We start from the raw sequence: 27,934 nt of genomic DNA on the forward strand, positions 1-27,934 counted from the left end.
GAGTAGGGTTAGGGTTTGACTTAGGCGCTGTGTATTGACGTTTAGGAAGATTTAAGAAAGAATAGTGATTTGTTAAAGGTACTCATGACAATGAGGCAGTATCTTCACAGCTGTCCAATAACCATTGAAAAGCTCATCGCAAATCCCAGGTAAGACTCGATCTTGGAGTATCCTGGAGATTCCAGTGATAGCATCTACAATAGCAGGAACAGGTGGGTGGGATGAAGTAGCAAGCAGTGTGATATCCAGTGATCGAACAGCAAAAAATTCTTGTGGTTTGCCTCCCTTTCCTTGATGAATATGAATTCTGTGAGGTGGTGAGTATGCAAAGTCAAATGTTGCATGAAAGTGGATAGCAAGGTAGTTGTGCTAGCTTTGCATAAGAATTGTGATGATTATGTAGAAAAAAATGACTTACCAATAAGCTTGTGTCATCGTTAGGAAAAGCAAGATCTAAGTATTGTAGCCGATGAATTGGTCAAGGCAGACAACCCTCTTGGACATGAGTATGAGTTTCAAGCATTTAGAAGGTAGCTACAATGTGAGAACCTGAATGTAGTAAAGTCAAATGCTCGAGCTTTATTGTAAATACATTAGTACACATTACGAACTATGCACAATCTGTTGAGCTCTATACTATATAGAATATTATCTATCTACCATTGAACTCCAGTATATAGAACATTATGTATCTACTGTTGAGCTCTATATCTAACATATGTAAGGACAAAATCTATATAGAGCACTATGTCTCTACCATCGAGCTTATTATATCTAAAAACCATATGCCAAGCGTCACACCTTCAGAAACCATTCAACTTGTACATTATCAATGCAACATCATACTACAACTAGACATCACTGTGAAATATACTGAATACAGGGCGCGAACTGTGCCAACACCTCGCCTTCTAACATTGGATCATATTCCTCCTCATTCTCGCTGCTAGTGTCCACTGTGTCCACTTGTAAGGGGATAGAACCAGTGTAACCTGGTAAGCTATATATGTGTGCAAGGCAGTTGTGATGCACATCGTTAATACAGCATTGGTGATTGTACAGTAACCACAGCTCCACAGCAAGTGGCGTATCCGTTGAATCAAGTTCTGTAGCCATCCGTTTGATACCAGAATCCTCCATGTCAACCCATGCCTGCAGGCATTGTATTTTGACATTCAGTCGAGTTATTTCTTCCTGTGCACAAATGATTTTGAAATACTTATTGGTCATCTCGCAATGGATGCCATTGCTCCATGGCTTCGCAAGTATGTCATGGCGTGAGCACTTGAGAATCTTGAACTTGCTGAGAGCTGCATAAGACATAACCTCACTGTATTGAAGTGTAGGCCATTGGGGATTTTGAGAGACAGCGAGCTTGTTGTATTTGTCAAGTGCTGATCGGATTGCGCCAGAACGTTTCACAATGGCTTTCGAGATCTGTTTCCGAAGTTTGTAGCCTAGATTCACATGAGCAGCAAAATATAGATGACAACTGATAAATACCTGTGGATGCGAGATTTGCCTTAGATAGCTCAAACATGTGTTGCACAATGAGACCTTCAAGATCTTTTACAGCATGAATAAATTGATGCTTTCAGCTGTATTCCAGCATTTTGATATACTCCTGAGACTGAGGGGACCATTGCATGATTACACTCATTCAATCTTCAATATCCTTGACAACACTTATCTGGACTTGCAGGCATTGCTCGGCAGCACATTGAGCTGCATGTCCTTGTTTTGTCGCATGCAAAGCATCTTGACTAAGGCCCGAGTCTGGCATAAATGAAGAGGGTGTGTATAATACGAATTGATTGTTATGGGAAGCTTCAAAAGCAGCCCTGAAACACGTCCATGATTTATTATGCAAACTTGAAAAAATGACTCACTGGCACTTCTCAAGCTTCTTGAGCGCTTCAACATACTTGTTACAATAACATTTACTCCTATTTTATTTTTCCTTCTTGTAACCATGCCGCCGACTCTAGACTCATCTAGACTCGGCTATTCTCTTATCAAGCGGGCTGTCCGCACTTCTCTTCTTCTTGATTGTAACATAGATACTATCTTGCGCCGCATGGCGGTTTCACCTATCTTTACTATCTTGATAGGTTGTATTCTTCTTTCTATCTTTGTTACCATTCTTGTCGCGGCTACGCCGCTTCCTTTTACCTATATAAACCCCATGTACCATAGTTGTATTCCTTAACTTAATCTACTGGGTTTTCCCCTTGAAACCTGATCTACAAGGTCTCCACCCTTGTAGCCTGAACTCTGATTCTAAGACAGTCACTCACTGTCTTAGCCTGAACTCTTGATTGCGGTAGAAGTGCTAAAACCACTCGCCGCTGATCCTGCATAGAAGCCGTGGCTCGTGCAGTGAGAACCCCTTGAACCAAGACACCTTCCTTGTACTAGGAAGGCCGACGAACTGTCGATTGAGCGATCTATCTTTGATCCTCGACAGCAGAACTATCCCAGTCGTAACAATACTCAACTGCAGTAGCATCCTGCGCAGGCTCTATGGCCACAGCCTCCAGATAAGTGAATTCTTCCGCAATCCAAATTTCAAAATCAAGTTCCTTCCCAGGGAATGTTGCACAATAAGCTTTGAGTTCCTTAGTGTAGTTGGAAATCATAGTTAGCGCTTGCTTGTAATTATTCAGAATAAACCGGCCTAAATCAAATAATTGAATGACCTGAGATATACTAAGTGGCATGCTTACTGAGTTCAAGGTACTTATCAATATCCCACTGGTCAAAATGAAGCTCCAGGAACTGAACGTAATGGAAATGTGAAGCATGATGTATAAGTGGTGCTGCAGCGTTAGAGGTTGCAAAGACATGCTCACATGTTTCCAAGTCCTTGAGCCCAAATCCACGAAGGTAAAGAGGGTGATGTTGCAGCTGGCACTTGTGATTGTGCGCATGGCCATGAAATGTGTTGATGGCAAGGATAAGATGATAATTAGCAGCTTTCTTTCAAATTGAGCTTGCAGCAACCATTTTCCTGAGACTACATCTGATGTTGCTACCAATGCCAAGGTGGTCGCCAAACACATCAATTAGTTTATTAATTGTTGCCAGTGTGTACTTTGCCCTATGTAGAAGCGATGAAGACTTGATAACGTAAATTGAAAAAAAAAAGCATACAGCTCTCCACTGCACCTCATTTCTGTAAGAGTTTGAATAATTCCATGGCGACATGCAGATAAAAATATTCCTGTCTGCTCAAATACGTGGACGGTGTTCTCACTTCCAGATGCAGAATTTTCTGCTTGCCAATTGTCCGTGCACGTAAGCGGTTGATCAGGCTGATTGCCAGTGCTCCATTCACCAGGACATAAGTGCACGTCATCTTTAAATCTGTCCACATCAGAAGACGCAATCATGTACCTACTTGGATAAATTTAGTGGTCAGTGGAGCCTACATTATCCATTTGTTTCGCTGAATTGTTGCCGTCCATAGCGCTGAGAGATGCAGGAAATAAGGCAACTTCATCAGGTTGCTGTCAAATGAATTCAGATTTGAAAAAGAGGGTGCTCATACTATTCACCTTGAAGGTACATGCAGGTCAGCTGTTCTGAAGCCACCAGTCAGGGTCAGATTAGCCGAGCACCACATCAATGCATGATCAAACCTCACAAATGATAGCAAGATAGACATCAAAAGCAGTCGCAAATTGTTCACAGAATGATTTCATATATGTGACCTAAACTAAACAGTGAGCCGATATAGTATCATAATCATGAGTGGTGTGACATATGTTATGTAATGCACATAATGCTTTGGTGAAGGCCTGGATACTGAAGGATGACTGACGATGTCGAAGCTGATGGTAAAGTTCAAGGCATTGTAGAATGATCACAACTGTTGGAGTGGTAGGAGAGCACCTGAGGATGCCAACTCACAATAGTGCTATGTTGGCCGTTTCCTCGTGATTTTGCGCAATCTCACAAACTGGATGATAATCTATACTGTGTAAGACCTATTGATCATAATGAAATAACTTGGAGTACATACTGAACACATCAATCTTGCTGACGTGGAAGTGGTGTACCAGTTGACAGCTCTCTGCATTTGTGTTGTTGGGAGGGCCATGTTTCCAATGAAGATAGGCATATGTGAGTGCTTGTATCTGAGCACTCCAAGCTGCATGCATATTTGCATTACATGCCTCCTGTGTGCACTGGTCATTACAGCATCGATTACAGCTGTAAGAAAACAAGTGCGATGATCTGAAATCAACTATAAAATATTACTTACCTGGCGTTCAATCGCAGGAGTCCATATGAAGAGAAGAGATTCTCTTCAGTTGATCAGGGTGGTCTGGCCCCACTGCTATCACTCCTGGTACTGGTATCACTGTCATAGTCTTCAAAATTGTGCACTGTTGAATCGAAATTGTCCTGTAAGGTGTCATGGAATTTGTCAGCATCAAACACAGTTCCTTTTTCAATAGCAGCCTCAGGGGTGTAGAAAGCTGATTCCCGCTGGGCTCAGCAGAAATCGTACTACCTAGACAACAAATATTTAGGTAGACCTTAGCACGACCTAGTCTGCTATACTTGCAGAGCAAGTGCGTTCGATCCTATAGGGGTAGCTGTTTGGTATTAGTTTAGATAGTTAGTTATCAATAATAGGAAGATAATCCGAAGCTAAGAACTACTTGTCTGAACGGAAATTGTCAGGTCCGAAAATATCGGAGTCGGGTCGGGCGTCGGACTATGTGTCAGACTGTCGGGAATGCATCGGACGGTGAAGGAATGTGTCGGAAGTGTGTCGGATTGTCGGTCAAATGAATGTCGGATGTGTCGGAATGTTTCGGAGGAAAAGAGCGGATAGATATTTCGCAATACAATAAAGTACTACTAATATCCAATGACTTCCATCCTACTACTGAGTAGGGAAAAGTAAGTAATGCAATAGGTAGGAAGTACTAGATATTAAATAGTGACTATGTAGAAATTCGGACTGCTATAGGCAAGAGTAGTAGCGATATTTCGGGTCCGAAATCCTATGTAATAGGACATGTGGTACTGCGGACCATGAGAAAACATGTAATAACACTGTATACAATGCTTAGCAAGTCAAGAGGAGTAAATGCGCACCTAGTGGGGATAGATGCGACTGGACAGGACATAGGGAGGACTGGTCCAATGTGCGGGAATGTCGGGTCAGGATCGGACATGCGTCAGACTGTCGGAAAGTGCGTCGGGTCAGGATTGGACTGTCGGACTCGGGTCGGGGTTGTTACGACTTGGATGGTATCTGTTGGCGACGCTCAAACAGAGTGTGTGTCGTCAACGGTCGAGGACGTCCTTGGGCTGGCCCAAGGTTAGGGGTCTTACTTGGCGAGGCTTCGGCAAGTAAGATTTGACGCCTATGTCCAAATCGGGTAGCTTACGTCAAGCTGGTGCTAGACGATAAGCTATATCGGCCAATGGCTTACGATACCCGAAGGTTAATCGTAAGATCGTCGTTAATTAGAAGGACAGAAGTCTGACTAGTTAACAGGGGCTTTGCTCGTCGACGAAGTCGCTGAGTAAAGATCGAGACTATAGGCTTATCCACGATGAGCAGATAAGAAGATAGAATATAGACTGCTGGCTAGGCAGAAAGGATCACTCTGGTGAGAGTAGGAGGTCAAGAACCAAGTAGATTCAAGTTAGGGAATATGGTACATGGTAGCGAGTTTATATAGGAGACAGGAGGCGTATTAGTGGGTGATAACTCGTACTACCAAGTGAAGTAAACGATAAAGGGTATAACCATAAAAGGAAGGCACGTTCGGGGTGAGACACGGGCGAACCAGAACGTGCTTGATAAGAAGGTGAGTCAAAGGTCAAAACAGGAAGTGAAACGCGCAGGGGCACGATCGTGCAGCTGCGGAACTAAGTATAAGTAACATGTGCGACTGCGCACCGAGTCAGAGATCAAGAAAGGGAAAAGGGCAAAGGGGATGCGTCATGCATCATATCATAGGTTACCGTCCGGACGGTAAGGGCAAGGGGACTGTCCATAGGATCAGTCAGGTGGTGGAACGGAGCATGGGTATGCTTTGTCAGCGAAAGCATCCGGCCAGATGTACTGGCTCTGCTGAAGCGACAGGTAGAGGGCGAACGGGAATGCGAGGATGACAAGGATAACAAGGGTGAGGTCGGGGTAAAGGTATGATGCGAGGGCTGATACGAGAAGGATGAGGAGAAAAATGGTAGGGGCCCAAGCATCTAGATGTTCTTGTAACAGGGGTAGTCGGAAGTGCATTGGACAAATACTGTTTGACATCAGTATCAAAATAGCTGGTTCTGAGCCCAGCGCTGCGACCATCATTACAGCGGCAAGCAAAAGGCATTGATCTGGAGACAGGTGAGGGGAAGAAAGTGAATGCAAGAAGAGTACACTTACCATGGGCTTGTTGTTCTCTCAAGCGTTCAGCTTCCATGCGATCATGGTGAATACGAGAGAGTCCAGCTGAAGACATATGTCTATGCTAGAACAGAGCTAGCCTCAGCGGGAGTGTGCAAACGCTATGACATTGTAAGTACCTAGAACAGAGCTAGCCTCAGCGGGAGTGTGCAAACGCTGAGGTATTCTAACTACAAGATGCGTGCAATAAGTATCGTAAGGTTACATAACTGATGCGGCTGATGTGGAATGTGACGATGGTGATATAACAACGGTACGTATGGAGAGTCGCGCAGAAGGCGTATGACGCACGTGAAAGAAGATCAAGAAGTCCAATGCGCATGGGCGCAAGAAGACGATACATGTGGGGCAGGTAGCATGTGCCAATACACCCCCTCACCGAGGCACAAGCTGCAGCCCAATGACGTGCTTGAGGAATAGCGGGCGCGCGAGCGGCTTCGTCAGAATGTCGGCAGTGTTACAGTGGGACGGGAGCCAACGAGGTAAGAACATGCCGCGCTCGATGTGCCCGCGAATAAAGTGATACCGGACATCTATATGCTTAGACCGAATATGATTCTTGGCCTCTTTCGAAAGAGAGATGGCGCCAGTGTTATCAATGTGAATCACGATTGGCGTGGGGAGGGAGATGTGAAGCTCGCTGAACATGGAGCGAAGCCAGAGCCCGTCCTGGATGGTGTGAGTAATGGCCATGTACTCAGCCTCAGTTGACGACAAGGCCTGCGTTGACTGTTTCTTAGATGCGTGAGCGATTATACTACCCGCGTAGAACCATGCATAGCCAGTGATGGACAACCGGTTGCTGGGGTTACTCGCCCAGTCCGCATCACAATAGGCGTGCAGGTCCTCGTCCACACGATCACCCCCATAGGACATCCGAAGGTTCACCAGTTCCAGCAAGGTAGCGTAGGAGTCGTTTGGCGGCAGCAAAGTGAGCAGGGGACGGGTTGGAATTGTGCTGCGCGAGGGAGTTAACAGCGAAGGAGATGTCCGGCCGTGTGCAGACTGCAAGGTAGAGAAGTTCCCCTACCAGCTTGCGATAACGCGAGGGCAAGTTGAGGACGACGTCATAGGTGTTGCCAGGCCTGCTGAATGGGTGAGTAGCATCGAGGGGAAGGGTGACTGGGTTGCAATCGAGCATCCCGTACTCGTCGAGGAGGTACGTGATATACTCTCCCTGGTGCAGCCAGAGGCGATGTGCCTTGCGGTGTCGTTCGAACTGAATGCCAAGGAACTTGGTGACAGCACCAAGATCCTTGATGCCAAATCGCTCGTCGATTTTGCCTTTGACCCACTTGAGGAAGCGGGAGGAGTTGGAGGTGCCGAGGCCATCATCGACATGAAAGCCAATGATGCAGATGATGCGGAGGGAGGTGAGACTGTCCACGCGATCATATGTGAAAACTGCATGATCAACAGCGCACCTCTGAAAGCCGAGTTCCTCCATAACGGCCCTAACCTGCTCGTACCACTCCATTGCTGACTGCTTGAGGCCATAGATGGTCCTCAGCATCAGCCAGACAAGAACCTTCCAATCCCCACTCTCAAACCCCTTTGGCTGCCTCATGAAGATCTCCTCCTTCAGTACCCCCCACAGAAACGCCCGCTTCGCGTCGAAACTGTCGAGTTCCCAGTCGTGTTTGCACGCCAGTGCAGATATGAGACGGACGGAGGCCGTTTTGAGGACTGGGGCAAATGTTGTGCCATAGTCGATGCCGGGGATCTGCGAGAAGCCCTGGGCGACGAGACAGGCCTTCTGAGTAGGACCACCTTTATTATCCTCTTTAAACTCCAGCACCCAGCGATTGCTGATGGCCTTGCGTCCTGCAGGTAAGGTTGTCAGTTTGTAGACTGACATTTCCTTCATTACGTCCAGCTCCTTCTTCATGGCTGCGAGCCAGAGATCTCGGTCAGGACGCAGAATGGCCTCGTCGTAGGTCGCAGGAGGGATTTTCATATCATAGTCAGCGCTAGAGGGATTACGCCGTCGGTCAGAGCGAATGGATATATTAGCCTGCTCCTCAATGACAACGTTGGCGAACACTTCGGGTACGTCCACGTTTGGCTCAATGCATGACAAGTCCTCTTCTACATCCTCATGTAGCTCGACCAGAGGCTGGAGCACCCCCTCACTCGACGCTGCTGGCACCCCCTCAATACCTTGTTCGGCAGTACGAAGGGCGCGAGCATTGCGACGCGCCCGTGAAGCTGCCATCTCGTCAGCAAATGATTGGCCAGCCTCGGTTAGGACACGTGAGCGACCAGAGCGACGTGGAAGAACAGGAGACGGGGCAGACGGGGTAGACGATGTGCGCAGAGGCACTTCAGTAGGGTCAAGGTCGAAGGAGGGATGGTCGTCATCATCCGAGTCAGAGTCGTGACCACGAGTGAGTTCAGGCATGTTCTCGTCGAATATAATGTCACGGGCGACGAAGAACGTGCCCGTTTTGTCCCGTAGACGATACCCTTTGGTGCCCTCCGGGTACCCGACAAAGATCGCATGGCGTGAATGAGGGCCTAGCTTGACCTGTAGCTCAGTAGGAATGCGCGCGAAGCAGCGTGAGCCGAACACCCGTAGGTGAGACAAGTCTGGCTGCTTGCCATTGACGAGCTCGTATGGAGTGGTGGCTGGGGGCAGAACGCTGGACTCACTGCGGTTCCATAGGTAGCACGCTGTAAGTGCTGCTTCTCCCCAGAGACTGGGAGGGAGCGCTGCCATCTCCAGCATCGCGAGCATCCGACCCTCAATGGTGCGTATGGCCCTTTCAGCCTTGCCATTTTGCTGGTGAGCATATGGCGCCGAGAGCTGCCTCTCCACCCCTGCACGTAGCAGCGCCTGAGTGAAGGCTGCATTCACAAACTCACCCCCATTGTCCGAACGAAACACCTTCACGGTGCGTTCGGAATGATTCTCCCACCGGGCCTTAATGATTTCCCAAGCCGCCAGCGCCTGATCCTTCGTAGCGAGCAACTGAAGGTTGAGAAGGTTCGTGTGGTCATCGAGGAACACTACAAAATAGTGCTTCCCGTGAGGTGTGACGGTTGGAAAAGGGCCGCAGAGGTCTGAGTGAATCAGATCGAGCATGTGAGCAGCTCGCGGTTCGGAAGAGGGTGGATAAGGCTTTCGCGGGTGCTTGGCCATGATGCAGGCCTCGCATTTGCTCAAAGGCGCTTGTGTGGTGAGTTTCACCCCCTTAGCAAAGAGGGGAAGACGTCTTACAGCCTCACCTCCAACGTGACCGAGGCGTGCATGCCATAAGTCAAAGGACATTGGGACACGTGCGAATGCGCACATCTCGTTGAGTGGTGATGGGGCTGGGCCGTGGCTGCTCGGTAAGATGAACTTCAACTCGAGGAAGAAAAGGTTGCCTGTCATGGGGATTTCGCCAAGTGCTGAACCATCGTATACGAGCTGCACAGCGTGGAGGAGATGGTGAGAAGTTGCATGCCCAACCTTTCTTAAGCATGCGACCGACGGACAACAAATTGACGAGGGCGCCTGGAGCATGTAAGCAATCAGTGAGCCGAAGACGGAACACTTTGCCATCAATAGTGAGGTCGGCAACGCAATCTCCCCGTCCCATGGTAGGTAGTTTACCATGGTTCGCAGTTTTGACAGTGACGCGCGAGTCATGTGAGTAGGTCCAGAAGTACTGACAATCAGTGATGAGGGTGGACGTTGTGCCGGAGTCAAGGATGGTGGAGAGGGACTGCTGTGCAATGCATGCTATGTCCTCGACACTTGGGTAAGCGTCGTCGTTCAGTTCCTCGATGACTGCGCAGCTGAGCTCTCGTTTGGGCTCAGAGGCTGTACTGTATGATGTGGTGTCAGATGTGGTGCTGGACGTACCATCCGCGGCTGCAGCCACCTCCTTCTTGGGAGATTTCTTGGAGTTGTTGCGACCCCAAGGAGCCTTATTCTCCATGCCGCCGCCCTTCTGAAGGCAGTGCTCCAGGTCGTGGGTCAGGGACCGAGGAAGACCAGCGCAAGCGGCGTTCTCGCAGGACACCCCCTTGGAGTTCTGCCTGTGAATGCGAACACCGGTCTTGGGGTTCACCTTCATCTCGACTGAGTACGAGGATGACGTGGTCGCGTTGGCATACTCTGATCCTGGACCAGATGATTTCTTCTCCACTCGAATGCGATTTGCCTTCTCAGACAGCGCCGAGGTGACTTGAACGAAGGTGCGAGTTGGAGGTGGTGCAGGAGAGGAGGTGGTTGCAGCTGGAGAGAAATTTGGTGTGTTGAACTGCCCATAAGTTAGCCGTCTGAACACCAGCCATTCTGTGGTCTTTGGAAGCCCGTGGAGCAGTAGGTAGATGGTCTCATCCTCAGTGACGACAACACCCATTTCAGCGAAGCGCCTGCGACCGTTTTCGAAGACACCAATGTATCTTGATGCGTCGTCAGCGTCTTTCAACTTTTCGTTGAAGAGTTGGTCCCGTAGTTCGAATTGTGAGGTCATATCGAGGCGACCGAAGTGTTTAGATAAGGTGTCCCATTGCTGACGAGCTGTGAGGGATTCACCTAGGAGGGATTGAACGACGGGGGAGATTCGACGACAGATGATGCCTTTGGCCTGTGCGTCTTCTTTGATCCATTCGATCATGGCCTTCTTTTCTGCGTCCGTGGGTGTCGCGGCTACTGCGGCCTTTGGCATATCAGAGGCAAAGTCAGCAAAGTCGTTCGGGTCTGTGCCAGTGCTGCAATGATTCCAGAGTCCTTCACCTTGTAAGGCAAGGGTGACAGTACGACGCCAGCTGGCATAGTCGTCCGAACCAGTGAGTTCAGTGATGTGATCGTATTTTCCCATTGTGCGATTAACGGTTCGTTATTTCAAATTCGAAGAATGTCGAGGGAAATTGAATGATCACCCGTTGAGTGAAATTGAGCGTTCAGAACTGATATCGCCTGGCTGAATCTAACTCCGTTAGTGTATCTGGTTGCGCCCTAGAGCGCAGGGCTCATAACCTCTACGCTAGAACAGAGCTAGCCTCAGCGGGAGTGTGCAAACGCTATGACATTGTAAGTACCTAGAACAGAGCTAGCCTCAGCGGGAGTGTGCAAACGCTGAGGTATTCTAACTACAAGATGCGTGCAATAAGTATCGTAAGGTTACATAACTGATGCGGCTGATGTGGAATGTGACGATGGTGATATAACAACGGTACGTATGGAGAGTCGCGCAGAAGGCGTATGACGCACGTGAAAGAAGATCAAGAAGTCCAATGTGCATGGGCGCAAGAAGACGATACATGTGGGGCAGGTAGCATGCGCCAATAATATGGTGACCAGAGCTACAGAGGACTGACATAGTCACACAGCAGGATGTCAAATGGAGAGTGGGCTGCTTCCCCATCATCGACAGTTGGGTGAGATGACTAGGAAAAAACTTAGTAAGCTTGCCCCAGAACATAAACATACCTTAGTACATTACATAGACTGTTAAAATTGCAGATTAAAGTTGGATGACGCTGGCGGAGATAAGGCATACAGGCCCCAATGCAAAGAGACAGAAAAAGTGCTTGAAAAAGGCACAAATATGAGCCATATAAGTGAGCTCATTGTCATTGACAATGAGCTCGCATGTCGGTAGGTCGTGGGAGACAGTGCAGAGAACTGCTGGGAATTGGCGGCTGCTGATTAGCACATAACCTTAATAATATTCACCCGGCTACACACCAGGTATAGCTGGCTATATAGCCAGCAACAAAATACCTCTCAAGTCACTGCTAAATGCTGCGGAAATCGCTGAAGCCTTGTGTGGTAGACTTTCCCCTCTAATTAGTAATGTCGTAGTAAGCGGTGACGGTCAGGTGCAAAAGGAAGTTCAAGAAATATGTGAATTTACTGATAGGCTCAAATAATAGTATTTTTGGCCACCTTATTTGCCTTGACGGAGTATTCTAAGGAGGAGTGCCTTATCTCCTTGGTTTAAGGGGATGGACCTCCTTTTTCTCCTTATTCTAAGTGTGAACGAACGGCCTTGAATTTGCCTTATTGAGTGAAATAAGGTCATTAAGGAATAAATTAAGTACGAAAAGGAACTCGGTGATTTCCTGATGCTCGGACGAGCATGACGGAGGAAGATAAACCCACTTGTCGTAGCAACAGGCGACAGAATTTGCACAGATGATAGTTCAGCCGTACGAAAATGATTTGGATGAATACACGTGTTGAGGACATCTTTTGTTGGCTAGAAAGCTCATCCAGACCAGCTCCAAGTTCATTGGCAGTTGCCCATGGCCTTCGGGTAGATTCTAACGGCACAGATGCAGAAGTGGAGAAGTCGATGCTCATTCTTATCGATACTTCCCATAATAATGATCAAGGTATAACAGGAAGGGCTGCTCGTGGCAGGGCCCGCTTCGGTCGTCTCCTGCGATCACTAAGCTGCTATCGCAATAATATTCTACGGATTCATTACTAAGGTTTGCCACGTTGCTGCGCAGGGCCACTCGGGTTCAAATGATTGAGTGACAAGTGAGAGATCGGGGTCTAAACGAACGTTCTGGGTGACGAATTCAAAAAAGATGATCGTCAATGCCTAGGTCTGCCAGCAGGATATGATACGATAGTCCTATAATCAATTGAATGCACTCCTACAGGTTCTACCGGAATTTTACCATCTGACAGCAATAACGGTCCTGCCAAATTGATCAGAATCGCGTCCATAAATATATCCAGGCAGGATATAAAAGCTGGTCGTCCTCCTATAGTGTTCCCCATTCTCAGAAGATTTCATACTAGCTCCCACAGAAAATGCGTTTCAACTCCTTCCTTGCCCTTGTTTGTGCTTTGACAGCATCTAATATGGCTGTCAGTACCCAGGCCGAAACAAATAACGATTGTAGTTTCCTGGATAGAGTTTGCGACCCTCCAGAGTTCGTCTGCTGCCCGACCTTAAGTTGCGCAAGAGCTGGACCTCGCGTGAGTCGCTGAGCAACCAGGATTCGACCACATGGCTCACCTGTGCGCTTAGGGTGGCAAAATTTGCGTTAACGGCTAAGCCACCAGAGACCACCACCGGGTGGTGGCCGTACTAATTAAGCCGGAAGCCTGAGCAGCACATCACGACAGTGAGCTATGTTTCTGCTCTCGGTTTGATATCATGGTTGATGGTACAATGCGGCATGCCTAGTGTCGAGTCAATCAGTACAGTTGATTTTGGACAAATTTTGGTACTGCTCGAGCAATGTGAATGTTTTAACATATCTGCAAATGATCGATCGTGCTTAGTCTTGTTCATGGTCCACTAAGCTTGAGTTCGAGGGCTTGCTGACTCGGTATGATGGCTGCACATTGCAATCCGATTCAGTCCACTTGCAATTGTGGCCGCTCAGCACCACTTGAGTTTCGCTCACCAGCCCAGTGATTGTAGCGTGCTCCACTTTGGAAGCCATCGACTCTCGAGTCTTTGAAGTTCTAACCCCGGTGTCTCTGGCACCGGCAATTGCAAACAACGACGGCTTAAAGTCTTCTCGATAGTTTGTACCGTGAAACATCGTTGTCTCTTGCGTCCCTGTAACTTGATAAAGATGTAATGATGTAGATAACCGTTGTTGGAGACTTTGAAGTGGTGCAGAGATCTCAGATGTTGACTCGGCTGTGTCGGAAATTTAAGCGATCCGCGCAAACGGACACAGTCCCAAGTTCCAACGGTCTCCAATTGCTTCCGACGTGAGCTCAATTTGGTGCATGTACTACGTTTTTGCCGCCATCCCATCTTCCCCGGCCTTCAAGCTTCAACTTCAATAACCTTTAGCTAGCCATGAGGTACTGCTGGTGGTGAATGCACTTAGCCCGTAGTGAGTTAACGGAAATCTTGTTTTCCATGAACAGTGAGGGCTCCAGTGAAAATTTCCTTGAATTCATTGTGCTTACAACTTTTCACACGATAAGTAGTCGTACATTTTACATGTCGTCCAGCCCCGATCAGATATCAGTAAATCCTCGAAACATCATCAAATAACTACATCCGCCTTATTCAAAATACCTTCTTCTATTGCTTTGATTTCTACATTTTGAATCATCAGCAACGCTCCGTATACCGCAAGGAAGGAACTCACGCATGGCCAAATGGAGACTGTGGAAGCGCGATAGACTCAAATTACCTGTTCATCAAGATGAATCGACATGCCCATGACAAGAACGACGCGAATACCATTTGCGAACCATAGACCATCTTGCCCGCAGTACCTCCACATCCCTGCAGTCTGCCCTTCTTCGTCTAGACCCCAGACCCTGGTGATTTTTGATGCAATTTCATCTCCACAAACATCGCTTATGAAGTCACGGTGATCGCCATAACTGTAGGCAAGTATGAGTCTTGCTCGTGAAAGTGAAATATTACCATACCCCGTAGCAAACACTATGATATCTGCCTGCAGCTCGGTGCCATCAGCAAATCGAAGGCCATTTTCGGTGAAGGACTCGATTGCGGAACCGCTCTTGATTTTGATATTCCCGTCAATGATAGATTGACTCGCTCCGGTGTCTGGAAGCTGTTGAGATATTTTCGTTGTGCATCAGAGGTACACGCACCGATGTAGTAACCACCACCGCGCTCTAGGTAAAGGGAAAAAAGACCCGCTCCATATGAACCAAGATTGGTCTTGAAGCCAACCTTAGCCAATCCATCTAGAATTGCCCTGCGATCATGATTAATGTATCCGAAAGTGAGCCTTCAAATCATCCGACACACTTGTCTGTAGTCTCAGCGAACATGGGAACTATGCGTTGATTTAGCCGCCTAACAACAGCCCAAGGTAGTGAGGTATTATAAGTATCAGCCAGCTCGGTGGGGAAGTCGTCATTATAGACAGCTAGACAAGGAAAGTCAAGTCAAGCTATTAACGATCACGGACACGATTACCGCCTAGTAGTGCTTCCACTGACTTCGCTGACATCACGAATGTCGACGATCGTTGATACCTAGTATTCCGTGAGATATGAAAATGACACCGCCAAAGGACCAACATTGTGATGTCTACCCCGTGACTGAAGAAATCTTGAGCAATGTCGTGCGCTGGTAAAATATTTAAACCTTGCTCAATACAAAAGATATGACGAACCAACCAGAATTGCAACAACCGACTACGATTGCTTTTTTACCGATATGATTAGCTGCGGATTTGAACTCTGACGAATGCACAGTAGACCCTTTGAAGCTTGCCTAGGTTCATGAGTTACGTTTCGATGAGTTCGAACGTTTCATACTTTTCCAGGGACGTCGGGAACTTTTGGGTGACCGCCAGATCCAGTGGCAAAAACGAGGTGCTTAACGGTTAGAACCCTACTACCTTTACCACCCCGATTGACCTCGACAGACCAGGTTTTCGTGATATCGTTCCAGGATGTCTTGGTGATCGTTGAAGCAGTCCAAACATCAAGATCAAGGAAGCTTGCATATCCTTCCAACCAGTCTGCTAGCTGCAATCACTAAAATCAGTGAGCGTTCATTATGTGGGTAATATCGTACTTTTCTAGCTGGGGTGTAGACTGGCCATGTTGGTGGAAAGCTGTAAAAGGCATCACGAAAGAATCAACGGAGTTCTGAAAAACCACCCACTTCAGATAAGGCGTTTGGTTAGACCCTGCAAGGTTGTTAGTCAATCCCTTTCTGTAGAAGAAAAGCCACGAACAGATCGTGTCATGCAGACAAAGAGCCTTGTAACGGTCTCTCCACTATGAAACTGCCCTTTAGCTATAATTGAATACCAAAGTTGTAAGGGGACGAACGCTATCCCCGACCCGGGGCTTCTTTTCAATTACAAGCGTGGGTACACCAATGTACTTTAATCGTGCAGCGGTCTCAAGGCCAGTGTGCCCTGCACCTATGACGATCACCGTTGGGTCATTGTTTAAGAAGTCAGTCTCTTGGCGCCGCTTCTCTTCCCAAGTGCCATGATCGGCCTCTTTGTTTCTGAGGGGACCGATCTTCGTCCGAGTCAGCAAGTGCTCACGAAAGAATGTGAATACACACCTTCTGAGGGAAATCGGTCAATGAATCAAGAGAGGTCAACAAAGTGTAAGCCTTCCACTTTGAATCTGGAAGGGGAACGAGATAAACGACCGCAGTACCCTTGCCATGCTTGGTGGTAAAACTAAAGCAAAACCGCAACCAAACAAGATCATTGAAAACTTTTTGCAGCACAGGTTCAGTCAAAGGCTCCTGTAAGAGACATAGATCTTTAAGACCGGTAGCAGCGAGACGAGCATCCAAGAGTTTCTTGATGTCCTTCCTTCCTTCGAATGTCCTGAAATCCCAAGTGAGTGCGATTACGTCCTTCCAGAAACCATCCTCAAGAAAGAGGTCAACAACAGCTGCGGTATCACTTTGAGTTATTGCAGTCGAAAAGACGCTGAGCCACTCGGTCGCTACCTCAGATGAGGAGACATTGGAAGGATCAGCGACCCCCAGGCGATCGAGGGTGGGTAAGCGTTGAGGAAAGGGATCAGTCGCCATACTGAAAACTGAGATATGGGGATTGATAGTGATAGATTGTTCAAACCATCCTGGTTTTTAACTTCGACAGTTTTCCACCTATAACCCGCTTATTGATCAAGAAGGAGCACTGGTGCCAGCATATAAGACCTTCTCCAAACCTTCCTAATAAGGTTGTCGACCTCCGAAGACCCCTGTTACGATTTCGAAATAGATAGGACCCGGGACCTTTGAACAATTCACTATTCGCGTCACTTGAATTAATATTGCTGCGAGTTCATCGATCATCCCCAAACCTCTCTGCCCGCTTTCGCTTCTGCGTTCAGAACGTTCACTGAAGCGGACGGACGGACCTCGATTGGAGTCACCGCAAGGACACCTATGGTCGAGCGCACTTCCCCGTACACCACTTTTTGACTTTTTCAAGTTCATGCCCTCCCATACAGAACTTGGGTGTGCAGTGTAGCATCTCCTTGACAATGTCGACATGAAGAGGCACTTACAAACGTTACTCGACCCCTCACCGCTCTCTTAAACGTGTGGACTAGAAAGAGGCCTATCGTATTGAATTGAATGGAGATCGTCGTGGTGTCGCATATCATGCATGAAGAAAGCGTCGGTCAGGGCCACTTACTATGACCCGCTCATAGATCGATCGATCGCCCCACATGTGATCAGCGGTGACAAAAAGTACTGCTGAAACCAACATGGCCCACTCAACTTTCTTATGCCATGACGTTCCACCATAAGTATTACTACGGTCTAGACGCGGATCATTCAAATCACCGCCTCGAAACGAATACTAGATACTTTGTATCTTGCCTGTCACCGTCGATGGACATTTAACGTCATCATTTCTCATCAAGACATCGAATGACCATCAACATCGAACGGTGACTCCTCTGGAATCCAGAGTGCTCTCATTACACGATGCCGGTCCTTCGCATTCTTATCACAGCTTCGAGTTGGGCGCGTCTGCTATCAAGTAGCGAGTCGAGGACTACTATAGGGCACGGCCCCACCGGACAATAAACAAGAATACAAAAAAAACATAGCGAGTCTCCTCTGTATCGTCTTTAATTGCGATCTGGTTTTATCTAATACTTGTGATGTGTTATCGTACGGTCAAGCCTTGCGTAACTTCGGTTTTACCATACCGAGGTGACCATGCCACATCCAGGCTGAATCAACCATCGCTCATCTGCGACCCTACTCATCAGTAATTTACCCAGGTAAGCTGTCTCATCCACGCAGCTTTCACCTATACTATGCGGACCAGTCTCAACGACCTCAATTCCGACAGTGTTTCGAATCGGATACTTTTATGTAGCCTTGAAACCAGTAACGCGATCTCCTTCACTCCCTTTGTTCTCGATGTCGCGACAAACATGCAGATCAAACGCCTTCCTAGCATAACGCCTTGCTGAAGTACGGAACGAGCTTATTACAATGCGATCTTGACGAGTCGCTAGAACCTAATACATACAATATAAGTCTACACATAATCCACAGTCTATTGTCTATCGAGATGCCAGTTGAGGACACAATTTGAGAGGTGAGATGAAGTATGTGAAACAATGTGGTTGGCGTCATTATTTAACGATACTTTTGGTCCACAGAGATGCAATGAGAGAAAGAATGAGTTAAAGCCAAGGTGCCGGGTCAATGCAATGCGAGTGCGACGAGCACTCATAAATGTCATGACCCCTCGCTGCTCTCCCTCCTCCACCGAGGAATTGGCACCCTCAACCGTACTCCGTCGTGTACCTCGTGTGGACCAGAAGGATGCCTATCGTGTTGAATTGAATGGAGACCGTCGTGGGTGCTAGAACGTCGCCTATCATGTGGCTCGTCATGCAAGATATGATGCCGCCCATCATGAGGAGAACGTCCACCATCAGACGGAGAATGTCTCCCCTCCAGCGCACTCTCTTGTCTCCCATCGAAACTCAAACGCGACCCATCAAGTTGACCGGACCGTCGCCTCTCCTGCAGCACTCCAGATCCAGCAGCCTCCTCATAACTCGGCAAACCCACTAAACTCGATAGCGGGGGGACGCATCCCTGAAACGACACGCGATACTCGGGTGCTGCATTCGCGTTAACGTTTTCGCCATCAAGAACACCGCTTGCATTCCCTTCTTGAACCCCTCCCGCACTCACTTCAACCCCATCCAGACTATCCGACTCTTCCCCATGCGCCTCACCACCATTGCTCGAATTCATCTCCGCGAACCCCCTCCCCCAAATCGCGCTCTCCGCGATCTCAGCAGGAGGTGTATGAGGGCTATGTGGCGAAGAATGCGCACCGCTGAAATAAGGCGTCTGTGGTCCACTTTCACCAACACTAAACCCAGTGCGCGGACGTGAATTTGGGGCCAATCCTTGTGAATATTCGAGAGGTTGGAGTGGCGAAACCAGACTCGCAAATGATCGTGAATTGGGATGGGCTCCTCCACCCACAGTCATACCACCGGATCCAACAGAGATAGATAGACCTCCATGCCCAGACACACTGACGTTCGTCACCCCCGCAAGATTCGAATGACTCCCACTCCTCGAACCCCCATGAAGCCACCCAGAGGAAAGCGGCTTCATCGCGACCGTCAGCAACGTGCCTCGCGTACGAGATGCAGGCGGTGAGTGGGTATACGTTTCAGGGCCTGATAGCACTGGAGGTCTGTGCGTTTCTGAACCAGATACCGCAGTCTGAGCACGCCGCTCGGGACTAGGCGCTCGCGAAACAAGCCGACTTGGGACTTGGCTTGTAGGATCAGAATGCGGCGAGCGTGGATGACGTAAAAGTTCAGAATTGACCCAATCGAGTACGCTGTGTGGGAGTGTGTGTGCATGTGTGTGCGGGTGCGGTTGCGGGTGCGGGTGCGCGGGTGCGTGTGGATGTGGTGGCGAACTCGTTCCTGAACGTGGCGGAAAGGATGTGTTAGTGGCACTTCCTGGTGTGAGGGGTATGTGTGATGATGCGGAGACGTAGGGGTTGACAACTCGCATGGTGGATCCGGCGGGTAGGAAGGCATTGGCGACGCGGTCCCTAACGTGAGCGGTGTAACTGGGGAGCGTTTCACCTTCCTCGCCTTCTCCTTCTCCAAAAATGCCTGTGCCAGCGCTCTCGCCTTCACCTTGAACGTGATCACCCAAGACGACACGACGGACCCAACACCCAGCGGCGCGAGCTTCTGTGAGGAGACACCCATCGACTATGCTTACGGGAAGGCTGCAGCGGAGCTCAGAAGTATGCCCGTCGAGGTTTGACATAAGGATGGACCAGCGGATTCGGTGTGAGACGTGGATGGGGTCGAAAGAATGGGACGGGGTGAGATTTGGTGGGAGGGAGAGGGAGAGCAAGGAAATGAGGTCTGTTGAAGTGAATTCATCTAGAGCGGGGTCTGGAGGTTCATCATGGGAGAGATCGGAATCATGTGAAGGGGTGGACGAGGAACTTGCGATCGGCTGAGAGTGGGAGTGGGAGGAGGACGAAGATGGTATGCTGGGGACCTGATGGAGGGATAGATCGGATGGATGGAAACCATCCTCCTGAGCAGGGGATGCGACACCTGCAGCGCCAAGGTGATGGGATTTGGAACCTGTGCCGATGGGTCGGCTGATGCCGTTCCAACTTTCGCTGATAAGCTTAAGTTTGCCATGGACGACTTCATGTTTTGTAGCCACAACAGCTCTGGTATATTCGCTCCCCCTTGAAGGAATCTTCACGGTCTCGTTAAGGTTGGTGATGACGCTGATGACGCGGACACCTTTGGCGAGGGGGATAAATTTGCAGAGGGCAGTGAGAGTATCACCGGCAGCCCAAGCGCGATGGGGAAGGACGATAGTGTACATTAGTTTATCAGGCCATGTGTTCTCGATTTCAAGTGTCTGCTGATACTCGAGCGAGTCTGATGCGAAACTGCGTATTAGGGAAACGGGGTGGGATGCATGGAGGTTGTGCGCGAGGCCAGGACGGACGGCGGTTGCACGAAGTTTATATGAGATGAATGGTTGAGATATAGCGGAGGGGAGGTAGAGGGAAGAGGGAAGAGAACCGCCGAGGGCAAGTGAGAATGGGAAAAGGTGTTTGCCTGCTTTGAGGGTATGAGAGTGACGCTTCTCGCCTTCGAGGAAGGACCAGTCATATGTGCAAATGCTGTATGTCTGCCCAGATGAGTGAAGGGAGATTCTAGGTGAATCTTGAATCAGAGAAGGAGGTTTAGATGAAAGAAAGCACGTACGGATCATGAAGAGGCGGTGGCACGTGGGTTTTTCCACGAAATTGGAGATTGATTTCTTTGATAGATGTTGCTTCGGAGAGAGTGAGGACGACATGTCCTGAAAGCAAGGCAGGCTCGATGTCTACCGTTGTGCCTTTCAGTGTAAGGACATCGGAGTCGAGGACTATGTCTATACGAGACTTGTCAGGTGGTGGGTGATGTGATTTATCTTGGTGGACCATATCGTCATGTATGCGATTGAGGGCGGCGTGAAGAGCAGCACTGAGATGGTCATCTACGGGAGTAGAAATAGGAGAGGATGGGCGTGTTACACTGAATGCCATCTTGGCGGAGGGACCCTGGTTGGGATGAGTTGGAATTACCAATGCACTGCAAGCCAAAGTGACCTACTAGTAGACTTGTTCCTTGTCCTGGAAGTTGAGTGAGACCAGAACTTGGTAAGGATTGTGAGCGGCAAAGAAGACATGGAAGAGGATTCTTATAATAAAACTCACCTTTTCGTTCGTCCGAATGTTGCCCGCGGCAGCCGGGTGCTAAGTCTGATCCGGTATATAGATTGACGATCCTCACACGGCAGTCCCCGAGTCACGGCCACTACACCGCCAATACTTGGCCTGTTATCTTCCTGTCTGGAGCGAGGCGGTAAGATTTAACCAACCATTCGGTCAACTTCCATTACAAAGTCTTTCACCCTCTCGGGGTTGTTCACCACTGCAATCTAGCCACGTCCATCCAGCCACAAGCGCAAATCTGGCAATTGAACGCACTCCCGAAGTTTCTCCAGGTGTGCCAGCAACACCGTATACCCTATTTCACACGGTATGATACTATAATTGCATCCCTCTTTCTCCCTTTCATTCATTCATTCTTCGACTCCAATTCGTCGGCCACTGGTCATCTACTCACTGGATCACGTTTGTTATCTCGACTCTTGCGGCGTCTTTAGGTCATCTGCTCTCTCTTATCAGTCGTCCTCGCCATTCTTGCATCCAATATCGCTATTTGGGTGCACCACTACGAACAAGGTAACATCGCACGCCTGATATCCACCAATCTCACGATCGATATAAACTTCATATCCGTTGATTGAGCTTTAAAGTTTTGACATACCATCGGTTTCCGTGTTGCAGACACTAGCAATGGCTTATCATGCAGCAGCCGTGTTTCGGCTCTCTTGAATTGGTTCAGATGGGCTCTCAACGCCCAAGGGACCCTCCAGTTCTGGAAGAGCTTCTAGAAGCCCCTTGGCGAAGTTTCGCCAAAGTAGAACGCACAAGGTTCAAGATCGAAACTGACGAATCGTAAACTTGACAGAATCTATTGCGGGATATATGATTCGATCCTGCGCCATGCACATGACGCACCTCTCCAATTTACCTTGTTTAAACAAGGCTCTATCATTGCGGCCTGCGCCTATTCGGATTACTTCGGACCTCTTTTCATTCGGAGATCGCTCGGACATTGGAACGTCAATTTACTTACATCGGGAGGAATCGGCAAATGCTTTGCCCTCGTTTTCTTTTAGTGGCCGCCGAAGGGATCATGATACTCCGCTCAGTTCGACGTCGTGACCTTGTGGTCCTAGAGATCGGTGGCTATCGGGTCTTTTGTGTCCACCTCTTCAGCTATCCATGCTAGTGGCTGTGGAAGTGTGGATAACTGGAAGAGGTGCACATGAAGACTATTGACAAGTCCATGCGGAGAGGTTGATACGGCTGCGATAACACCATACGACTGCTATTTACGTCTAGAATTTTACCCTCAAGGTCTGGCCGTTCACTCTCACAGTCGGGGGGTGCAACGCTAAAAGCCTGTCAGAAGATGCGATCATCGCACGTTTATACTACAATTCGATTCTAGGAAACAATGTACAGATGTTCGTATCGTGTGTCTTTCCTACGTTCGCTGTCTCAAAGTTCAAAATATGAGGCTTGTGCGGGAGTACAGTCTCGGTTTTGTCTGTCAGACTACGGAATACTCATCGGTTGCGCCGGACAACCCGATGCGATGACCATGCGATAATTCCCTCTACAATGTTCACCGACGACCACGAGGGCTCTCTATTGCCCCTTTCATCATAGTCCGAATTTACCGCAATGTGTGGAAACGCTTGGCATTAACAAACGTGGCCTGTATTGCGGATCGGACGGGCAACAACGACCACACATTCGGGATACGTCCTGTGCAGTAGGTTCCAGCTTATCTGGGTCCGCATCGGCTCTTCTTTTGTTTCCCATTCTTCTTGGCTTGGTCATCCTGTTAATAGTATTGGGCGGCTCGGTTCCGATGGCAAAGTCGAGGATGACTTATCATCGTACCACAATTGTGGGCCCGAATGCCTCATTTCGCGATGCTGTGCCTTCCAAGCCGGATGCCAATATACGACGACTTATCTCAGAGTCCCCGGCAATCTAATCCAATTCTCCGGAAAACTGGTGATATTTTTGTCTATGCCACCATGCTGATGATGCTGCTTACCGTCCACGGAGAAAGTAGCACAGGAAGAGTACGACCGTTGGCCACTTTCACAGATTTAGAGACAGTTCGTCGATCAAAGATCCGAGATCTGCGAGAGGCGAACATTTTCATCACCGGCCATGCATACGAGGGCGCCAGCAACGTTTTCCAGAGATGATACGGATATAGGCCAATGTAGTAATTGACTGCTGGCCAAGCCGATGTATCCAATTCCAGATTGTTTGGTCCTGACAAGATGCACCCTGCATTGGAAGCCGTGTGCTATCGGGCGTACACACGAGACGTCGCTGGACGTCATGGTTGGCTGCGAAGTTTGCGATACGTTGTACCTGTAAGCATGAGACCCCTATTGGACATCTTAGCTTTGTCAGCAAAAACAAAACATACTATGGACAACGCCCTGCCAGTGCAACATTGTACCGCTCAGGTGAATGATGCTCTTTTCTACAGAATGATGCGAAGCAAACTACCGACTGGACTTGATGGGAGCATTCGATGGGCCGGTTCAGGCTTCAAGTCAAGGACTTGACGAAGATGTGAATGCTGTCTGATGGAACGTCTTATTTTGCACGGATGTTGCCCCATTTGTGTACTAGATCGGGAGACTCGTCTTATTTGTTGACAATTAGGCTATTGATGATATCAGTATTCAGATTCCTAATCGTGCTCGTAGAGGTCCCAAGGTACTGCAAACAAATCGTGATACGCGTCTATGACAGATCGATGGTGCTGCAGTCATGTCCTATGAAATACAGACGCAGCTGACCTGCATGACACAAATCAGAAGGCTACGATGAGAATGATATCATCCTGATGTCTGAGTGACACTTTACGTTGATACTGATCATTCATCCAAGTTGATTGCACGGCCAAACCTGGCATACAACGTAACTTTCAGCTCCTTCATCTCCTTTTCGCATTCTTCCGCGCCCGCTGATAGGTCCAAGATTTGAGCAGATAAAACCCCCTGGTCCTTTTCAAGTCGTTTCATCGCGCGGGGTTGGGGCAGGTGAAGGAAAGATTCGCCGATCTTGTATCTAGTTGGTTGGCCAAAAAATTTAGTCCTCCTTCTCGCGCGAGTACGATCTTCAGACGCACAACACACTTTCGTCCTCGTCAGTAAGTTCGAGCTCTGTAGAGAGGTCATCCAATGCTTCCTTCTCTTGCTGGAAGCCAACATAAGAATAGAACAAGTGTTCAGCTTGTCAACGCACCTTCAGTTCCTCGAGTCGTTCCCCTATGCTCTGGAGACGAGTATTCAGTTTGGAGAACGTGTTGATACGCTGCTGATCCTCTAAAAGCACTCAATCGACGGTACCGAGGGTGTCAAAGACTCAGAACGCACCCCATGTAACCTCAGTCCCATCGTCGTTCTCCTCCTCCTCCGCAAGCTTAAATGCATTTATTCAGTTCTCCGCGCATCGTGATTAGATTGTCATACCATCCGCATGTTGTTCATGTTAACAGTTTTGGTGGTTCGGAAGCACTTGACAAATTAATATCGTTCTGCCAACCGAGGGTGATATTAATATACGCAGTGTGAGGTAATTGGCACGTTGGCGGAACTCACACTCCTTTACACCTTTCCTACTTACTATTACCACGAAACGCCGATTTTAACCTCAAAATGTCTTGCGAGCTTTTTATGCAACACTCGGTGGTCGTTAGGGACTTCTTACGGACCAGGACGCCATTCGAGACAGCAAAGACAGCACTTTTCTTCTATTTCGTCATAACTCAATCCCTCAAGCTCTGCAGGCATGTTCAAGCCCGAGGCATAACTGACTCCCTGAGTGACTCCTGGACATGGACATACAGAGTGCGTAGCTTTCTTGGAATTTTACTGCTATGAAAGTTGACCGAAAGACAGCAAATATTACTACTAGCATTGAAAGTACCTACAGTGCAGAAGGAGGTTCAGCAACAGATGAACAAGGCAAGACTGGATATTGAGGGAAAACTCGTACCCCAAGGAGCCGATGTTTCGCGGCATCTCGTTCTACCAGACGAAGGGAAATCCGTGGAGTGGATAATAGCAGAGATGGAAAAAATGGATGGTGAATTGGGTCCGCATGCTGATTGGAAACATGGGAAATTATCGGGGGCAGTTTACCGTGCGTCAATTACCACAGTCATTTCATGTCTCACCCCTTTGAATAGACGGGGGAGAGGATTTGTCAAGAGTTATTGTCGCTGCTTTCGAGCGTTATACAGTTTCCAACCCGTTGCATCCGGATGTCTTCCCTGCTATTCGCAAGATGGAAGCTGAGATCGTCTCAATGTGCCTACGGATGTACAACAACCCGGATGGAGCTGGTACCATGACCTCAGGCGGTACTGAGTCAATTGTTATGGCTATCAAAACTTATAGAGACTGGGCACAAGAAGTCAAGGGCATCACGGAGCCTGAGATGTGAGTATTAAGGGGCTCATAAGATGTGAGTTCTTAATGTCGATATTACAGGATTGTTCCAGCAACCGCCCACGCCGCATTTGACAAAGGCGCGGCGTACATGAAAGTAAAAGTGCACTTGATTCCAGTAGACCCAGTAACTCGAAAGGTAAATATTAAACGCGTTCGTAGAGCCATGTGAGTGTCCCTTCCTACTATGCCAATGATATGTTGCTCAGATTATTTCCAATAGCAACCGGAACACAATCCTTGTAAGCATCTCCTCTATTATAATGGTAGTATTAAACGCTGTCGTGCAGCTTGTAGGGTCAGCTGTGAATTTCCCGGATGGAAATCAAGACGATATAGTTGTTTTGGGCGAATTAGCTGCAAAGCATAATATTGGTCTGCACGTTGACTGTTGCCTTGGATCCTTCATTGTGCCATTCCTTGAGAAGGCAGGTCTTTCTGACGGAGAAGATGGAGGTGCCAAGTACAAACTCAGTCCATTCGACTTCAGAGTCCGTGGAGTTACTAGTATCAGTTGTGATACTCATAAGGTAAAGTATTATCGTATGATTCAGTTGCATGTAATCGATGACGATGCTAATGGCATAATAGTATGGGTTCGCACCCAAGGTCAGGCTTCATTCATGTGCACCTTATAAATGCTTACGAGATGCCATAGGGGTCTTCTGTAATCATGTACCGTGACGCTGCGTTACGACGTCATCAATATTATATCACACCTTACTGGACAGGTTCGTGACATTCTGGCAAACGTTTTTACCAACTCCAATTTTTTCGTAGGTGGAGTTTATGCCAGCCCGAGTTTGTCGGGCTCCCGGTATGTTCATTCCAAGATCCGTGATTGTTGCGCCTGACTTTCCACGCGCCTAGACCTGGTGCGTTGATTGCGGGAACCTGGGCAGCCATGCAATACATGGGATCGGAGTATGTATCTTTGTTTTTCCCTCGATTTGTTCTTGAGCCTTTTCGTAGTGGCTATCTCAAGTCCTGCCGTGAAATCGTTTCGTGCGCGCGTACGATTGCCAACACCATTACGAATTCCATCCCGGAACTATATGTACTTGGCTCCCCACCCGCTTCTGTCGTCGCATTCGGGTCAAAGTCTCCTGAGGTGAACGTTCACGAGGTTGGGGATGCGATGTCGAAGAGAGGCTGGCATCTCAATGCGCTGACCGGACCGGCTGCGGTACATATCGCATGCACGGTACGTTTTCTTGCTTTCTCCACGCCCATTGGGACTGAATCACGTGCTTATCTGAAGCGCCTTACACTTCCGCTTGTCGATACCTTCATCGAGGATCTCAGGGAATCTGTGCAGGAAGCTAAGTTGGTACCGTCTGGGAAGGGGACAATGGTTATGCTCTACGGTACGTCTCGAAAGATTGATTAATTTTGTGTGGTCGAGGTTTGTGACTTGACAATCATGTCCACAACTTGCGTCTGCTGCTTTATCCAACAAGTTCCCCTTTTTTCGCCTTTGCTTTATCACTGGTCACGATTACAATGGATGTATGATTTGACCCTGCCACTCTTTTAGGACTTGGAAAATCCAGCCCCGTCGGCCCGGAGATGGTCAGCGAGGTCGCTACGATGTTCTTGGATACATTGTACAAAGCTTGAGGCAGCAGATTTTGCTGTGGAAACATGGAGCAATCTTGTACCTGTGGTTTGCATTTTAAGCATCTCAGAAGGATGTATTGTAATTGATTATAGGCACCATAGCATAATTTATCTAATGGTGGGTCATGCATAATGCAATGGCACTGTCATTTTATACAGAAATATTCGGGGGTGTTAGGCGTTGGTCCACCGGGAGGAAATTTTATGTCCCTCGTTGGTTTCAAATCAGGCCTATTGCAGTCACGGTCAATTGTAGGCACCAAAGCGTAAGTCTCGAGAGGAAATATAGGGT

At 48.3% G+C, this 27,934-nt stretch overlaps 7 protein-coding genes across 7 annotated transcripts; 1 reads left to right on the forward strand and 6 right to left on the reverse strand.

Annotated features, from left to right (window-relative positions):
- Positions 1 to 858: 858 nt before the first annotated feature.
- Positions 859 to 1,591, reverse strand: EDB93DRAFT_1084774 (uncharacterized protein; the record flags this gene model as incomplete). The annotated part of the gene is made up of 2 exons (XM_041445853.1): positions 859 to 1,457; positions 1,504 to 1,591. Coding segments are annotated over 2 exons (687 nt in total), but the record flags the coding sequence as incomplete, so codon positions are not given.
- Positions 1,592 to 2,447: 856 nt separating this feature from the next.
- Positions 2,448 to 3,207, reverse strand: EDB93DRAFT_1240474 (uncharacterized protein; the record flags this gene model as incomplete). The annotated part of the gene is made up of 4 exons (XM_041451762.1): positions 2,448 to 2,677; positions 2,727 to 2,979; positions 3,004 to 3,093; positions 3,154 to 3,207. 4 exons carry the CDS (start codon positions 3,205 to 3,207, stop codon positions 2,448 to 2,450), a joined length of 627 nt encoding a protein of 208 aa, XP_041308001.1.
- Positions 3,208 to 6,028: 2,821 nt separating this feature from the next.
- EDB93DRAFT_1250147 (uncharacterized protein) lies at positions 6,029 to 6,485 on the reverse strand (the record flags this gene model as incomplete). Its single annotated transcript, XM_041452959.1, has 2 exons — positions 6,029 to 6,360; positions 6,410 to 6,485. The coding sequence occupies 2 exons, from the start codon at positions 6,483 to 6,485 to the stop codon at positions 6,029 to 6,031; spliced, it is 408 nt and encodes a 135-aa protein (XP_041308002.1).
- Positions 6,486 to 14,280: 7,795 nt separating this feature from the next.
- Positions 14,281 to 16,938, reverse strand: EDB93DRAFT_1144408 (uncharacterized protein). Its single transcript, XM_041449436.1, has 15 exons — positions 16,417 to 16,938; positions 16,173 to 16,370; positions 16,076 to 16,118; positions 16,003 to 16,027; positions 15,913 to 15,952; positions 15,651 to 15,863; positions 15,510 to 15,606; positions 15,411 to 15,459; positions 15,307 to 15,365; positions 15,136 to 15,256; positions 14,976 to 15,082; positions 14,790 to 14,928; positions 14,596 to 14,741; positions 14,501 to 14,545; positions 14,281 to 14,448 (listed from the first exon to the last, which is right to left on the reverse strand). Exons 1-15 carry the CDS (start codon positions 16,897 to 16,899, stop codon positions 14,396 to 14,398), a joined length of 1,818 nt encoding a protein of 605 aa, XP_041308003.1. The 5' UTR covers positions 16,900 to 16,938; the 3' UTR covers positions 14,281 to 14,395.
- A 2,616-nt stretch (positions 16,939 to 19,554) lies between these two features.
- On the reverse strand, positions 19,555 to 21,445 carry EDB93DRAFT_1064302 (uncharacterized protein; the record flags this gene model as incomplete). Its single annotated transcript, XM_041444876.1, has 2 exons — positions 19,555 to 21,070; positions 21,123 to 21,445. Coding segments are annotated over 2 exons (1,839 nt in total), but the record flags the coding sequence as incomplete, so codon positions are not given.
- Positions 21,446 to 24,444: 2,999 nt separating this feature from the next.
- EDB93DRAFT_1250151 (Prefoldin subunit 4) lies at positions 24,445 to 25,059 on the reverse strand (the record flags this gene model as incomplete). Its single annotated transcript, XM_041452960.1, has 5 exons — positions 24,445 to 24,637; positions 24,699 to 24,766; positions 24,815 to 24,894; positions 24,946 to 24,991; positions 25,042 to 25,059. The coding sequence occupies 5 exons, from the start codon at positions 25,057 to 25,059 to the stop codon at positions 24,445 to 24,447; spliced, it is 405 nt and encodes a 134-aa protein (XP_041308005.1).
- A 186-nt stretch (positions 25,060 to 25,245) lies between these two features.
- Positions 25,246 to 27,642, forward strand: EDB93DRAFT_1084765 (PLP-dependent transferase; the record flags this gene model as incomplete). Its single annotated transcript, XM_041445852.1, has 13 exons — positions 25,246 to 25,419; positions 25,471 to 25,714; positions 25,761 to 26,013; positions 26,065 to 26,190; positions 26,246 to 26,264; positions 26,313 to 26,552; positions 26,614 to 26,631; positions 26,681 to 26,753; positions 26,803 to 26,839; positions 26,893 to 26,946; positions 26,995 to 27,226; positions 27,284 to 27,389; positions 27,560 to 27,642. 13 exons carry the CDS (start codon positions 25,246 to 25,248, stop codon positions 27,640 to 27,642), a joined length of 1,659 nt encoding a protein of 552 aa, XP_041308006.1.
- Positions 27,643 to 27,934: the final 292 nt, after the last annotated feature.

The sequence above is a fragment of the Suillus bovinus genome, assembly GCF_016758785.1.
Source record: "Suillus bovinus strain UH-Sbo-P2 chromosome Unknown EDB93scaffold_25, whole genome shotgun sequence".
NCBI classification, from domain to species: domain Eukaryota; kingdom Fungi; phylum Basidiomycota; class Agaricomycetes; order Boletales; family Suillaceae; genus Suillus; species Suillus bovinus.

Bases quoted from the DNA above. Each gene is read 5' to 3' on its own strand.
- EDB93DRAFT_1144408 (XM_041449436.1), bottom strand. From the start codon at position 16,899: ATGGCGACTGATCCCTTTCCTCAACGCTTACCCACCCTCGATCGCCTG. The intron at 15,366-15,410 runs GTTGGTCCTTTG...ACGGAATACTAG, and splicing joins CACGGGGTAGACATCACAAT to GTATCAACGATCGTCGACAT. The intron at 14,449-14,500 runs GTGAGTTCCTTC...TTCAAAATGTAG, and splicing joins CAGTCTCCATTTGGCCATGC to AAATCAAAGCAATAGAAGAA.